This window comes from Neoarius graeffei, chromosome 4 (assembly GCF_027579695.1).
Source record: "Neoarius graeffei isolate fNeoGra1 chromosome 4, fNeoGra1.pri, whole genome shotgun sequence".
Taxonomy (NCBI): domain Eukaryota; kingdom Metazoa; phylum Chordata; class Actinopteri; order Siluriformes; family Ariidae; genus Neoarius; species Neoarius graeffei.
The window spans coordinates 12,867,546-12,883,371 of NC_083572.1; the positions used below are offsets into that span (position 1 = coordinate 12,867,546).

Consider the following 15,826-nt stretch of genomic DNA (forward strand, 5'->3'; position numbering starts at 1 on the left):
TTGGACTGTGGGGGAAACCGGAGCACCTGGAGGAAACCCACGCGGACACGGGGAGAACATGCAAACTCCGCACAGAAAGGCCCTCGCCGGCCACGGGACTCGAACCCGGACCTTCTTGCTGTGAGGCGACAGCGCTAACCACTACACCACCGTGCCGCCCCCAAGAAGAAAGATTTTTTAAAAATAATAAAAAAAAATGCAATAATCAAAACATCGTCATAAACAAACAGAATAGCGTAGCCACAAGGCAGTAAGGAAAGGATTAGGAAGAAGTAAATAACATCAAATCATATCCCTCTATACCACCGCTAATCAAATATACAAAAGAAAACAAAAGCAACAAACAAAAAAGAAAACATACCAAGACGTACCAACATGGTATAATATCGACCAAATCAAATCATTATATGCATATATACTTTTCTTTCCTCATAAGATTTTGCATTCAGAGTTAAACACAGCCAATTTTTCAATGCTTTTTCAGGGTCAAAAGATACCCCATACTGTCTGAAATAATAATAATAATAATAATAATAATAATTATTATTATTATTATTATTATTATTATTAGCACCAGGCTTTTAGTACTCAAGTCTGACTCGTGCCCTAATTTTCAGGACTTGTGACTTGACTTGGACTCGGATTTTTTTTCTTTATCTTTTTGGACCAATTTGGCGCAAGATATTTATATCTACGTTAATTTTTATGCTAATTTCGTGCAAGAGACTGCACATTCACCTGTTCATACGTCATGTTCAGGAACAAGCTAACGTTAATGGCGCTAAAATGCCTGGAGAGAACGCTCCTAGGATTGTCCGCTTTGCTTCTACAGACTTCTCGTGCAGTGGAAAAAAATGCACTGCTATGTGTTCCATACGTAAAAGAACTATCGAGGAGACGACGGGGACAACCTCAAACTTCAATCGTCATTTGGCAAGACTCCACCCAGAGAAGGAAGTGACACGCTATGTTCATTGCTCTGTTGCTAGCAGGGCTTGCTGACCGATGAACTAGCTAGTGTTAACCCTCTGTCATGTTATTTGCCCTGTTGATAGTGGGCGGGGCTTGCTGAGCGATGAACAAGCTTTTTATCTGTAGCCTGTTAACTAAAATGGGGCAGTCGAGCAGGAACGTTAGTCCAACACAGGAGCAGAGACGCTTTCACATGAAGGCAGCAACAGCCACCGTCAAATGGTGCGGTTGGAGTCTTGTTCTCGGACTCGACTTGAACACTGGGGACTCAAGACTGGACTCGGACTCGAGGTTTAGTGACTTGACTACAACTCTCGGCCATTGAGTTATTGTGGTGTCCGTCCACAATTCACAAAAATCGCTACCCCTCCCTGAGTTTTCAGTAGATTTTGATTCGGATTGTTTTTTTTGTTTGGAAGATCTAGTCAGTCTGCACGAAAGTTACTCCTTGGTTTTGAGATTTCTCATTAACAAGTTGCTAATTGATGAACTTTCAGGAAAACTGCGACTGCTTCCTCAGTTTTCACTGGATTTTGATTCTGATTGCTTTGTTTGCAAATTCTTCTCATGAAGAACGACTTGGCTAATTATAAACGAGTGGTTTCTCATGGTCCAGTCGTGTGAGCTACTGCGTCGCTGACGCTCTGCTTATTGAATACCATTTATCTTGAGTACTGCAACTTAAAAAAAAAAAAAGTTAACACATTTTGCTGTGAATGTAATTCCGTTACCGAATAACCGCCCTGATTTCAAGAGAGGAAAAAAAAAAGTATGTAGTTGTTGATATGGTGATGTCTATGAGGAGATGTTTTAATATTTTGATGAGTCTCAAGTGTTGGAGGTTTGTAACAGTCGAAGGTAAAGCTGTAACGTTAGGTTTTCTGGCGTTGTGTTTTGCGGTTTCTTGCTAACATGACGAGCTGCGTTGTTGTCGCACTAACTGCAAGACAACGTGACCGAGCGAATGTTTACAGCTGCTATGGAGCACTTGCATGTGATGTCACAGCCGATCCAGATTGTGACAGACGCCATCTTGTCGGTCAAACGCCATATTTCCGCCTTCTACTTCATTCTGGTTCTACTTCTACCTTTTCTTCTGGAAAACCCTACTATATACAATTCTACTACAACGGCTGCGGCTACAAGCTCTCCCTACCTGTGCAGGTTTTTTATGTGTATTTTTGCGTGTTGTTCGTCTGTACCGGACTTCAGTATCCACTACAACCGTATGGACTTACTGGACATTGGTTTCCAGCAGAAAATGACGGTTTGTAGCGATTTCCATCGCATGCACAACATTCCAGACGAGATAGCGAGACCAGTGGGGTCTCCGTGGATTGTTATCGGAAGCAAAGCGAAGGAGGCGGCGCCGGCAGCGGAAGCAAAAGCGAGGCTGCAGGCAGAGCCGGCCTGTTGACTAAGCTCAGAAAACAGCCACTCAAGCCTCCACTGCTAAGCCTCTACCTCTCCAACGCCAGATCCATGTAAACAAGACGGACGATTTGGAATTACAGCTGGAATTACCTTATTCTATTCTATAATCGGCTGGTCAGTGCTATACTCAATACTTAAGTGACTTACCCGTCCAATGAGGATTGTTATTTTCTTGTTTACAAGATGCCACATCTGAGTCGCTGACAAATCCTGAATTTCTGTAAAGATAACTGTCCAGAGATTTATAAGCACGCAGTGCTTCACCACTGAACAGCGAGGGAAAGTTAATGAGGTAATCATACACGTCCGGGTATTCCGCTGGCAGTTCAAAATCCGGTCGTGAAAACTACGTCCGGTAAGCCATAAGGGTCACTAATCTGTAGATCGTTTATTTTAGACATATATCTAGTTATCTGTTCATTAGAAAAATGAGCCGTGTAGTCCGTCGGTTGAAATTGATCCATTCTGTACACGAGTGCAGCAGTATTCAGCGGTGTTTTTTACCGACAAGATGGCGGCTGTTTACTTTCCAGTCACGTGACTGCAAGATCTCTATAACATTAGTGATAACAGGAACTTGTTTTGCAGACGTTTCACAACTATAAACATTGAACCAAAACAATGGTGTGGTGGTGTTTTTAATAAACGCAAGCGTTATTCAAGTTAACAAATTGCTTCTGCTTCATGTTTTATCCCTGACGAAACGTTATCGGGAATACACGGATCTAAACAATTCTGAAACGTTATCTGATGAGAAATGTTTTTTTTCCCAGCTGGTTTGTTTGCTAGTGTGAGCAGTGTCTGGCAGCGCAAAATTATAAGCTAATTAAAATGAAAAAAAAAATCTTTCAAATGTTTTTGTTAAAGTTTACAGGGAGATTTGACATCGGCTTGCTATGTCAGACCACTGCATTTATGATATTAGGTCCAATTTAGTCTTCGTGTGTTTCGCGTTTATGGGTGAGGAAGGCAGTCAGCGCAGCTGTCGCATTCGCAAAGAGCGACATCGCTCACAGGGCATCCCATAATGCCGTGCAGCTTTATGATGGCGCTTTGACAGTGACTCGCTAACTGACCTGTAAATAACCAGCGCTTTCTCGCTTCTCTCGCTCCACCGCACATGTGCACTTACACAGCCAGAGAGGACGGTATGATCACGACACACACACACACACACACAGAGGCATTTTAACTGCGTTAAGTGGCTGCTTTCACATTGCACCCTCCCCAAGCATCTCGCAATAAACACAATTGAGTTTCCTGCACAAATCGCATTTTCCCGTCTGCTGTCGTCCCTTTCCATCTTTATTGCAGCGCCTGACTGAGCTCTGCTCTCCCCGATGCTCTCCGACATCATGCCGGTCATTAATACCATCACACCTGACCCCGAGATCAGACAGCTTCCTGTAATGGAGGAAATGAAAGCTGGAATTAGACGCCAGCACTGTAAAAGCGAGCGAGTCAGTGTCCAAGCGTGGACGCGCACAGACGTGTATCCGTGATTGATGCATGCAATATATGACGCACACTATCAGACAGTAACATCGTTATCCTGGACACGATAAATCAAAAATATCATCAGTCGAGGCAAAACGGAGGTGGATGTTTATATCGATTTGCGTCTGATTTAGGGGTTTTGCACCACTGTCACGACTGACTAGCACGGGAAAGACAACCGCGAAACGGGCTTATTTATTAAAATGGTTATTATTAATGTTTTTTTTAAAAGGGTAATTCTAACTTTTTAATAATATAAAAACTTAGTTGTGTAACTTTTACATTTTATTTATTCCGTTTTTATGGTTATTTAGAAAAACAAAAGCTAAAGTTTATTCAGAACAGTGAATGTTTATTCTGTCTGTTTGTTTTTTAATCTAATTAGTATTTTTAAAGTGACATGCCCAGAGTTCTGGAAAGATTTTTAAAAAAGCTGGCATGCATCCAGTTTTTCTTTTTTTTTTTTAAGCCTCTCTCTCCTTTTTTCATTCATTCTTCGTTGTTTTTAGCAATTGCATTATTATTATTATTATTATTATTATTAAAATGAATATAATAAACAATGGCAGTTATTATTATTATTATTATTATTATTAAAATAGCTATTGTAGATCAACAACATGGGCAGCTATTATTTTTATCATCATTAAAATGGCTATTATATATCAACAACATGGACGGTTATTCATTTATTATTATTATTATTATTATTATAAAAATATCTATTATAGATCAACAACATGGGGAGCTATTATTATTATTATTATTATTATTATTATTAAAATGGGTATTATAGATCAACAACATGGGTGGATATTTTTATTATTATTACTATTATTAAAATGGCTATTCTAGATCAACAACATGGGCAGCTATTATTATTATCATCATTCAAATAGCTATTATTGATCAACAACATGGGCGGTTATTTATTTATCATTATTATTATTATTATTATTATTTATTAAAAATAGTTATTATAGATCAACAACATGGGCAGCTATTATTATTATCATCATTAAAATAGCTATTATTGATCAACAACATGGGCGGTTATTTATTATTTATCATTATTTATTATTATTATTATTAAAAATAGCTATTATTGATCAACATGGGCGGTTATTTATTATTATTATTATTATTATTATTATAGAAGCAATTTTTAGTTTGTGATTGGATGAAAGCACGACACATTTTATGTAAATTACTTTTAGAACATTGTCATAAACCCTGTGTTTGAGAGTGTGTACACAACTGAATGCATGCGCGCGCGCACAGAGAGCGGAGTTGTGTGTTTGCTGCAGTGTGACAGCAGGTGATAAATCACCCGTTCATACCAGCGCAGGCAGAGCAGATAGCGGTGCTATTATTACCAGGCTCTGTCTTTTCTCTCCCTTCTTGCTCCCTCGCTCTTTCACTTGCTCACTTCTCCAGACCTCCCTCATTTTCTCTCTCTCTCTCTCTCTCTCTCTGTCCCCACAGTGCTGCCATATAGGGAAGCGATGCCTGTTTCACCATCCAGAAAGAATGTGCACTTGACAGCGCAGATTTTCCTTTCCTCCCTCTCTCTTTCCCCTCTTCTCTCATCTCTTCTTAATCCTGTCTTTGCATCCTCTCTCCCTTTTACTTCTTAAATGTCACCTTTGGCGCTTTAGTCGCACATCCTGTCTTAGACATTTTTTCCTATATTCTCTGTCCATCTCCTTTTCTACTCGCTCTTTGTCATCTCACTTCATTTTCTCTGGTTCAGTCGCTCTTGCTTTTCACTTCCAATCTGGGCTCGAACTCTTCTAGCCCTCCCGTCTGTCTTTCCTTCTCCTTCTCTCCGTGCTTTATCCATCTCTCCTGTTTTAGTTTCTGTACTTGGTCTCTGTTTGTCTTCAAGTCTTTTCTTTCTTCTATTTTTCTTCCCTTGAACGTTTCTTTTGACTTCTCTCTTAAGTGTCTGTGTCAGCAGGGTTTTATTGGGCTAAAGGTCACAAATCACGTTATTCTCCATCTCTCTCTCTCTCTCTCTCTCTCTCTCTCTCTCTCTCTCTGAGTCATACACTTGGATAGGGTGCGTGAGTATGTACAGCTGTTGCAAGCCCCTTTTGTTGTCGATGTTTATTCAGACACAGATCACCAAACGTCATCATCGTATGTAAAATCAGTTAAAATTCCATGTTTTGATGTTCAGCTCAGTATCTCACATGATACACGAAGAGGTTTTGGGGAAAATGGCACTTGTGAATGCAGCAATAGTTTCTTTTCAGTTGATTATAGTAAATGTAATATTTATTACATTTACAACACAAGTCTCGTATGCCTAGTAGTTGATTCTCGATTCTGATTGGTTGGAAAGTGGTGATTAATTTTCCATAAGAACAGCTCTGACAGTTGTTCCTGGCTGCACGGTTTATAGTAACGCGTTACTGTTTTTCTAGTCGGCATATCCGGTGAAAGTTCAGTCCAAGTTGCTTGAAACCGCTCTCGTTGAATTCAGAATTGAATGCTGAACAACGTACTTTTTACAAAATTAAAATAAGTTTATCTGTTCTTGAGATCTTACAAATCAAAGATTGAAAAAGGCTTAATTTTTAGAAAACTGCTGTAATATTCTGTATGAGGATCACATGGTCCAAAATGGGCCTTATTAACCAATGAGATCAAGTGTTTTTTCTTCGTAACTTTTCTATTTTTCAAGATATTTGCATGGAAATTGGCAGGCACATAGATGGTTGTATACTGAATACAAAGTTTGAAACATTAGTAAAAAACAATTATGCAAATTAGTATTATGTTCATTAGGTAAAAAAGATTTTGAATACCCTCTTTGTGCTCTGTAGGCCTTTGTATTTCTCAAAAGTAGGGCCAACTAGTGTTTTTTATATGAAAGAATATAAATGATTATCTCGATTAATATTCACAGCTTTCAAGGCGAACCTTGAAAAAACTGAGAGCCACATCCAATAAACAATTCGCATTAACTGAATTGAAATTGACGCTCGCGAGGGCGTCGTGGCTCAGGTGGATAAGGCGCCGTACCATAAATCCGGGGACCCGGGTTCGATTCCAGCCCGAGGTTATTTCCCGATCCCTCCCCGTCTCTCTCTCCCGCTCATTTCCTGTCTCTACACTGTCCTATCCAATAAAGGTGAAAAAAAAGAAATTGACGCTCGCGTTTCTGACTTCCGGGTTTTTAAAATCTCATTCCGACCACTAACATCTCAATATTTTTCATCAAAACAACTCCAGTTATATTCTAAAACAATTATTTATTTGCACGAATCAGTTTGATTTGAAAAAATAAGTAGGTAAAGCTATGAAAACTCACTTCAAAGTCTCCCGTGAAGCATAACATCAAAACTAGCTGACGGAAAATTTTGCTGAATACTTCATCAGAAATAGTAAGAGCGAGAGAACGTCTCTATAAAAAGTTACCTGATTGATTTTTCACGAGTAATCCGGTCGGAAACCGATCAGAAGAGTGAGAACTTGACTGCTTTCCTGTGACTCAAAAAGAAAAGCACTGGCAGTTTCCCAACGTCACACGAGCAGCGTGTGTACTCTGTTGTACCAACTTCAACCTGCCATTACTCCCAAAGTACTGAACAGATCTTCACCAGGCGCGGTTTTAAGGGGTGGCAAAAGGTGGCAGTTGCCACTGTAAAAAATATGTCTTGCCACCCCAGTTGCCCCCCTATTTTAAAAAGAATTATTTATTAAAACACATTTTTGAAATTCAGTTATCTATCTACAGAGATACTAAGACCTCATCTCATCTCTACCTACCGTTATTTACCAGACCCCCCAGGATTTCGCGATGTTGCGATTTGCAACATCAACGCAAATTCAACCAATCCCCGTGAATTCAGGGCGGTGTTGCAATTATATCCAATCACCGCAACCTTCCCGCAAATTTGACCAATCGTTGGCGTCGTCTTGAGGTGACGTCGACAAACTACCTTCCGCCTTACTTCCGTGTATTATAATTATTGTTTAATTTAGTCTTCAGGAGAAACTGCCTGGACACAGTACTAGTATTAATGGGTTGTTTTTTTCTTACATGAAAGCTGAGGCATTTATATTATATTTTAAGGTAACTTCATGTTGTGCTGTGAGGTTCTCTGCACTTTAACTTTTGAACCAACAGGAGCATTTGGATAAGTAAAGCCTATTTTTCTGCATTTTTGTAGTCCTGGTAATCTTTTATATTGGTAAAGATGTTTATAGGACCATTTCTCAGTGTCTTTGTTCTTTTAATCAATAGTTTTTCAGTAATAACTTAATATTTAACATATCAGTCAATTTTAATCACAAAAAGAGAAAATCGCAACAATTTCTCGCAACTTTCACTTCCTCCCGCAATGTAATCGCAACAAAAACCTAAAAAACACCGCAACTTTCATCGCAATTTTTGGGAAAACCCCCCGCAACATCAGACAATTTAGCCTGCAACAATCACAAAAAAGGCCTGCAAAATCCTGGGGGGACTGATTTATGTTATTTCACACCCCACCCCACCCCTGGAATTTTGAAATGGTTTCACCCAGAGAAAGACGTTCTGTTAGCATTACTAGCAGGTCAGCATAGCTCGCGTTTTCGCCTGTATGCTATTCAGTTTAGTGATGTACTTAATTTGTTTCTTTTAGTTTTATGGAAATCGAGGATGAACACATCTGTATAAGTTTGAAGTCTTCAGTAAAGATCCACAATCTAAACCGTTTGCTATCTGTCTATTTTTTGACACATCGCTAAGGCAGAATAGTTCCATTCATTGCTTGGGAATATACTTTCAGAAAAGATGGTTTAGATGTTTGAATCTGTTTTCCTTGATGGTACAATAGCTCAATACATATTTGACAAGATGACTTGATTGTGAGTCTTTCTTGAGCGTAAGTAAAAATGATTTCTACGATTTGCATAAACTGCTGCATTGACAACCTATGCCCCCCTCCTGGAACCTCTGCCCCTCCTTTGCCACCCTAAGGAAAACTCTCTGGAGCCGCCACTGATCTTAACCAGATACATTTTTTTGGAAAGCAGAGATTATAAGATTTTTTTTAATAATGAGAGTATTCACAATAGAAGATATTCAAGAGTTAAGCAATGACAGATTTGGAAACTTAGATGAGCGTCTGCATGCACAATTTTCACAGCACGGCCACTGCGCGTCTGAGACGCCTAATTTTGAGTCGCGTATTTACCGTGGACGCATTTTTGGAACGAGTCTCCAGTGCAAAACCGTACATTTTCTGTAATATGACAATTTTGCTGCATTTGTCTTACCTCGGAAGTTCAAAGATGGAGCTCAGAATTGCATGAATTTCGACCTCGATGTGTTCAAGCTACAAAGTGGAGGGAAAAAGCATGGTACAATTTGGCTAGCTAACTGCGAGTGATTTCACAAGCGAATATCCGTCTTTGTAAATTGATTGTAAACAAATAGTTAAAAAGTAAGAAGTACTGCGTTTGTTTGTTTATTGTCAAGCGGCCATGTTGATTTCATGGCACTTGCTGAACTCAGAGTTGAGGAAGTGTTTGCATCGGTTTTGTTTTTTTCCCTAGTCAGCGCTCACAAATTACAACTCGCAACCTTTTTTATTTGAATACAAGGTGAGGAAAAAAATGCACCTTAAAGGGGAACTGAAGTCATTTTTAAACTTGCTTTATTTCTTAATTAACGTGTTATTCCATTACGTTTTCGGTTTTAACCTTATATCGTGATTCGTATTGGCATATTATATTACGCTTATCGGCCTTTTCGGTTTTTAGCCACGTTGAATTTAGTTCGTTTGGTCCACGGCAGGCGTCGGTTATCCGCGCGATCTTCACAAGACTTGTGTGAGACTTCAAACGTAAATTGTCAGCGCCACCATTTTGAAAACTGTTTACACAGCGGCCAGATCGCCATATCATTCCAATTTGGATTAATTTCGAGATTCGCCAGCTTCATCAGCGATGGAGATTATTCCATACGACTTCCAACCAACGTGGAGTTGGAAAGATGACAGGATAAGGACTGCAGTAGTCCATCGCGCTGGTATTTAAATCATTACTGTCGCGCAATTAAAACATGCCAGATCAGGCGGCTGGTGGGTTTTCAGAAGAATAAATACATGCATGTATTTTTGTGATAAATGCATGTTATACTGAGCGCATTTCCCACATAATCCTCACTAAGGTTTCGGACAGCACCGCAAAATGGCGTCCCCACTATGTAGTGAGTAGGGAGCGATTTTGGACACGTGGAAAACTTCCGGCTTGATTACGTCAGCATTCGAAAGACGGTGCGCAGGCGTCTTTTGACAACGTTGGCAGATGTCGGTCATTTTGATTTCCGCTGTACGTTTTACTTCCGTCCTACGACGTCTCGCACAGGTCTCAGCGAATCTCGTTTACGGCCGTTGCTTTGACTTATGGACTGACCTATGGTAAATAGGATTTTGATGATTTTAAAAAATTTGCCTTCAGTTCCCCTTTAACTCCGAGAGGAGAAAAACAGAGAGGTTGGTGAGGGAACGTTTATTTCTAGCTGCGATAAGGTAAGCGCATCTTGTTTCACAGATATTCTACTCCATGAAATGTAGCTATAAATGGATAAAAAGTATAAAATGATTGATTACTGTTGACAAATTGCTGTGTAATCTCAAAGATCTGGAAAACATTTTGATCCATGTTCTTGGAAAAGACTCTGCGTTCTGTTCCGCTACATTACATCATCAGGTGTTGTTTAATTTCCTGGAACAGCACATCCCATTGTGTTTATGGCTTGCGTGTCAGATTTAAAATAGTGTATCCTGTTTCAAAACTGAATTGTGGGTAAATAAACCTGTTGGAAAATATTCTGTATAATTTTGGTGCAAATTGTTTTACAAGATGTTTGATCACAGCTTTTTTTTTTTTTTTCCTGAGCTGCGTTCCGCATGAAGTAGGCATGCTCAACTAGCTGCAGGTGTTGTATGTCAAGGGGTGTGCGTGTGGTGGGGGATAAGCGGGATAGGGCCAGGTGTTGTATGTTTGTCCCGTGGCACATATTGCATTGCTGGCTTTTCTTTCCCAGCGTCATGTGGAAGAGTATGTGTTGAGGCCATTTGCTCTTAATTATGCATGAGCTCCTCATGAATATTTAAAAGACGCCTGAAAACCCTCTTGTCACTACAGAGGTCTGGGGCGAGATGGAGAGATGATGATGATGATGGAGGGAGGGAAGTAGAGAGAGACCACATTTTTAGCAAAGGGGACAATTTTGATGCATCGAATTCCCATTAAACATTATTTGAGCAACGTTAAGAGCATCAGTTCCTTCGAGTGGCCGTTCCAAAGGATTCTGTTTATCTGACAAATTATAATCGGTGCAACTTCGTTAGCTCAGTGCTTAAGGTTCTGTGTGGGTTCAAATCCCACCCCTGGTGCTCATTCGGCACTCCGTGTGCGTGCGAAAGCAGCCCGACCCTTTCTTCTATCAATTTAGATTTGAGCTCGATCACCTTTGGTTTACGAGAACGTCGAGCAGAACTGAGCTCCCCTGCTCTAATTTGATGGAAAATATCTTCTAGCATGGTTTACTGGACATGATCTAATTCAGTTTGACACTTATTTATAGGGAAAAGCTTTCATTTCAGATTTGTGAAATATTTTCCTTTAGGCAAGACAGCTGTGCTCGTTAAAGCATGATCATTTTGCTAGTTTAGAGGCTTAACGGTGTTTGGTATCTTGGGCAGCAGAGTCCTGTCAGAAGCAGTACTGGCATTGATCTGATAGCATGCTTGTTTATTTGTGTAAAAAAAAAAAGCCCAGACACGAAATTTAATACTATGTGATGTAAGCCTAGTCGATGTTGGGACGTGAACAAACTACCAACACATAATGACTGCAATCTGGACGAACAACTAGAGCATTTTTGTGCAATACGTGCCACCTGATAAACCAAACAAGATGTTCTTGGCAAGCAGCGACAAATACTAATGCCCAAATGTTGTCCGGGGGGGGAACAAACCACGTCGATATGCTATGCAACACAAGGGATTTAAGCCCTATGAAGAAAACTGTAGTTATGCTCAATTCAAGCTAGCTAATGTAGCTAGTGAATACATTTCTTTTAAAATCAGCTAGCGGACATTATCAAGAACATACGCACACTTGCGCTTTTCATGGCCACAGATACAATTACGCTTGTGCGAGAGAACAGTATTAGCCACGATATCCAGTCACGTTTCCGCTGACGATATGATATTGTTACTAATTTGCAAATTTTGCGTAGGAGCGCCGCAATTTAAGGTCCGAATACGCAAGGAGATGTGACAAAAACATGCTAAAAGAGCAGTCGTCTTCTAGTCAATTTAAACAGCGTAATACTTCGCTGAACGTGCGTTTTCTCATATCTCGCACTTGCCAAGGATATCCATCAAGTGCGAGTATAGATTTTCTGTGTAATTCGGTCTAACAAAAACGATCTCTCCCCGCAAGCGGCCCCAGCTGAATGCACCCAAAGTTGACGCTCGCCAATTTTCGTTTTCATTTTGCAAAAACGTGTTTTGCTTCGGTCAAATTCCTTTAAGAATTACTCTTTTTTTTTTTTGAACAAACAAATACCTGAAATATAAAACAGTTTATACTGCATATGAAAAAGGCTTTGGACGAAATGTCTTAACTATTGGACGAAACAATCTGCATCTGTTTTGAACGCTTTGATGGTAACCAATACTACCTAGAAGCCCCACCCCCTCCCAGCCCATTTTCACTTGTTCTTGCCAAGACTTTCAAAGAGTCCTGGCTTTCAAGGGAAGTGGAGATTGTTTTGCGTCCATCAGCATATGTTCTGACTTGGCTAACGTTAGACAAGCGTAAATAACTGACCTCGGTTACCTATATTTGTTCGAACTGACGGTGAGAATGTAGCAAATGGCTAACAGTAGCAAAGAGAATAAGCGACAACTAATGGTAACGGTCACGTCGATTCGAGCGTGAGAAAGGACGCTGCTTTTTCAAACACTTTACACAGCAGCAAGAATGTCGCAGATTTTGCACTTGCCACTGCCAGCAAGCAGTTCCCGACTTCTTCACAGTTGATGATTTATTACACTTTAGCTTACTCTCATTAAACGTGAAATATAGGAAATGCTCATGGAACGACTAAACCGATTATTGATTTCAAAAAAAAAAGAAGTTGTTACAAGCAGGGCAGAAATCCGTATCGCACGTGATGTACAATCCAGGGGTTAATGCACATTTGTGCCTTAATAGAGTTGAAGAGAGCCATGATCCTTTCGGTTCCTTAAATTGAATTCCGTCTTCAGACAGAAGTGTGGTTAAAGCGATCGGAGTGGGATAAGAGTGTGAAGTGAGACGAACGAACGAGTGGAGATGGAGTGATGCGTGAGGGTGAGACGTGGAGAAATGCAATAGCCCGGGCTTTCAGACACTTCCTCCAGTCATTAAAGCCATCGCTGTCTCGTACGCATCGCTTTGCATGCATTTGACGTCTCCTTTCTCTCGCACTCTTCCGTCAGTTCATTTAAGCGAGCTCGGTTGTCTCTTCCATTTCCTCTCCCCCCCCTCCTTTCTTTACACTACTCTGTGGAGTGGAGTCCAGCCAGGCAGTCAATTAACCCCTACGCAAACACTCTCTCTCTCCCCCGTTTCTCTCCATCAGGGTTCTCAGGACGCGATGGGGGCTCAGGAAGGCCTCGTCCCTCCACCGTACTCGTCCTTCCCCCCTCCTCCTCCGCCGCCGCCCCAGAACGGCTTGCCGCTGGACTTCGGAGGCAGCGGTATTTACCCCGCAGGGGGCCAGGGACAAGTGGATGCACCGTCAGGGATCACTAACCCCCCCTCAGCCCCCAGCACTCTCAACACACAAGTGAGTGTTCTCGCATGAGCTCAGAGCATATGGTGAAGTACGGGGGTGTTTAGATAGCTGCCCCTTCACAAGCGGCCCATTTGGGTGCACGGGGAGAGGAGGAGGGGGATGGATTGGCCTTTTTACACCTGTTCCTAAACATCAGGCTCGGTAGACCCGAGACGTTAACGTTTTAACATCCCGCCGAGTAAGCATTCTTTATTTTAATGCAGCTGACCCGCTTTACTCGATTTCATCACGGAGAAATATTAATTAACGAATCACCTACTGAGGCTCTTGTGCTGGTCTTGGACGTTTGAGGTGGCAGTAGAAAGGAACTCCGGATGTGTCGTACATACCTGCTCGTTGCTGATCATTTTCCTCGTACAGCATGCGCCATCGTGTTTTATTCTTTAACTTTCTTTAAGTCTTATGGATGATGTATATGGTATTGAAACAGTCATGTGACCTTATTGTGGACTTGATGTGGGAATGTTCCAGCTTTGCATTTCAGGCTTCCTGGATACAGTAATGGAACAATACTTCTTTTTAATTTTTAATTCGTACCACCGACATTTGTGGGTGGCTTCCCCCCCCTCCCAAGCATAACCATTTTCTGCTTTTAAAGCACAGCACTATCATTTTCATCCATTATATACTGCGTTAATGTTTTTAAGCTGCGGACACTTTTGTAATTCTAGGAAATTCGTTTTGTGCCTTAATGTAGAATATTTCATGAGAGGAACACGCTGTGAATGTAAGAATTGATTCTTTTTCTTTTTCATCGCTATTGTTCACTCTTTTCGGGTGAACTGAATTATGGGATTGTAATGCTACATTAAAGGGGAACGTAAGTCACTTTTAAACTTGCTTTATTTCTTAATGTGTTATTCCATTACGTTTTCGGTTTTATTAACCTTATATCGTGACTCGTATTGGCATATTATATTACACTTATCGGCCTTTTCGGTTTTTAGCCATGTCGAATGTAGTTCGTTTGGTCCACGGCAGGCGTCGCTTATCCGCGCGATCTTCACGAGACTTCAAACGTGAAGTGTCAGCGCCGCCATTTTGAAAACCGTTTACACAGTGGCCAGATCGTTCCAATTTAGATTAATTTTGAGATTCGCCAGCTTCGTCAGCGATGGAGATTATTCCATACGACTTCCAACCAACGTGGAGTAGAGAAGAGTTGGAAAGACGGCAGGATAAGGACGAGTCCGTCGCGCTGGTATTTGCGTCATTACTGTCGCGCAATTAAAACGTGCCAAATCAGGCGGCTGGTGGGTTTTCAAAATAATAAATACATGCGTGTATTGTTGTGATAAATGCATGTTATACTGAGCGCATTTCCCACATAATCCTCACTAAGGTTTCGGACAGCACTACAAAATGGCGTCCTGACTATATAGTGAGCAGGGAGCGATTTCGGACACAGGGAAAACTTCCGGCTTGATTACGTCAGCGTTCGAAAGAGGGCGCGCGCGTCTTTTTACAACGTTGGTCACTTGGATTTGTGCTGCACGTTTTACTTCCATCCTACGATGTCTCGCACAGGTCTCAACGAATCTCGTTTATGGCCATTGCTTTGACATATGGGCTGATTATATTACAGAGCGTATTTCAAACACTCAACTTGCTACCGCAGCGACAAAATAGCTGTCAGAAATGCATTCCTATATTTAATAAAATGAGAGAATTTTGATGATAAATTTGTCTTCAGTTCTCCTTTAAACTTTCCTTTTGCTGCTTTTATCGAATGGGACAAACGTTATCCAGCAACACAGGGATGATGATGATGATGATGATGATGCTGCAAGTGTCCATTTTGATGTATGGATAACATACCTCCCCCACAGATATCAGATGGCTCCTCCCAGGCCGAGGGCCCGTCTACGTCGGCCAGTGGTTCAGGAGTATCTGGGACCGAAGAATCCGCAGACGGGAAAGTGACCCCGAAACGTCTCCATGTCTCCAACATCCCCTTCCGCTTTCGAGACCCCGACCTGCGCCAGATGTTTGGGGTACGATCTTCCTCCCTTCTCTCCATCGTAGCCCTTTATCACACATGACGCAGTCTGCTCAGTATTTCCATCA

The 15,826-nt window shown here is 41.1% G+C and overlaps 1 protein-coding gene across 6 annotated transcripts in view; it reads left to right on the top strand.

The window, feature by feature from the left end:
- rbfox2 (RNA binding fox-1 homolog 2) overlaps positions 1–15,826 on the top strand; it is a 126,609-nt gene that overhangs the window by 63,955 nt on the left and 46,828 nt on the right. For 5 of the 6 annotated variants that reach the window (XM_060918850.1, XM_060918851.1, XM_060918852.1 and 2 more), the window contains 2 exons: positions 13,544–13,750; positions 15,589–15,753. In XM_060918850.1, the coding sequence (XP_060774833.1) occupies positions 13,544–13,750; positions 15,589–15,753 (372 nt within the window). The remainder of the gene's footprint in view (positions 1–13,543; positions 13,751–15,588; positions 15,754–15,826) is intronic. The other variant, XM_060918854.1, reaches the window with a different exon arrangement.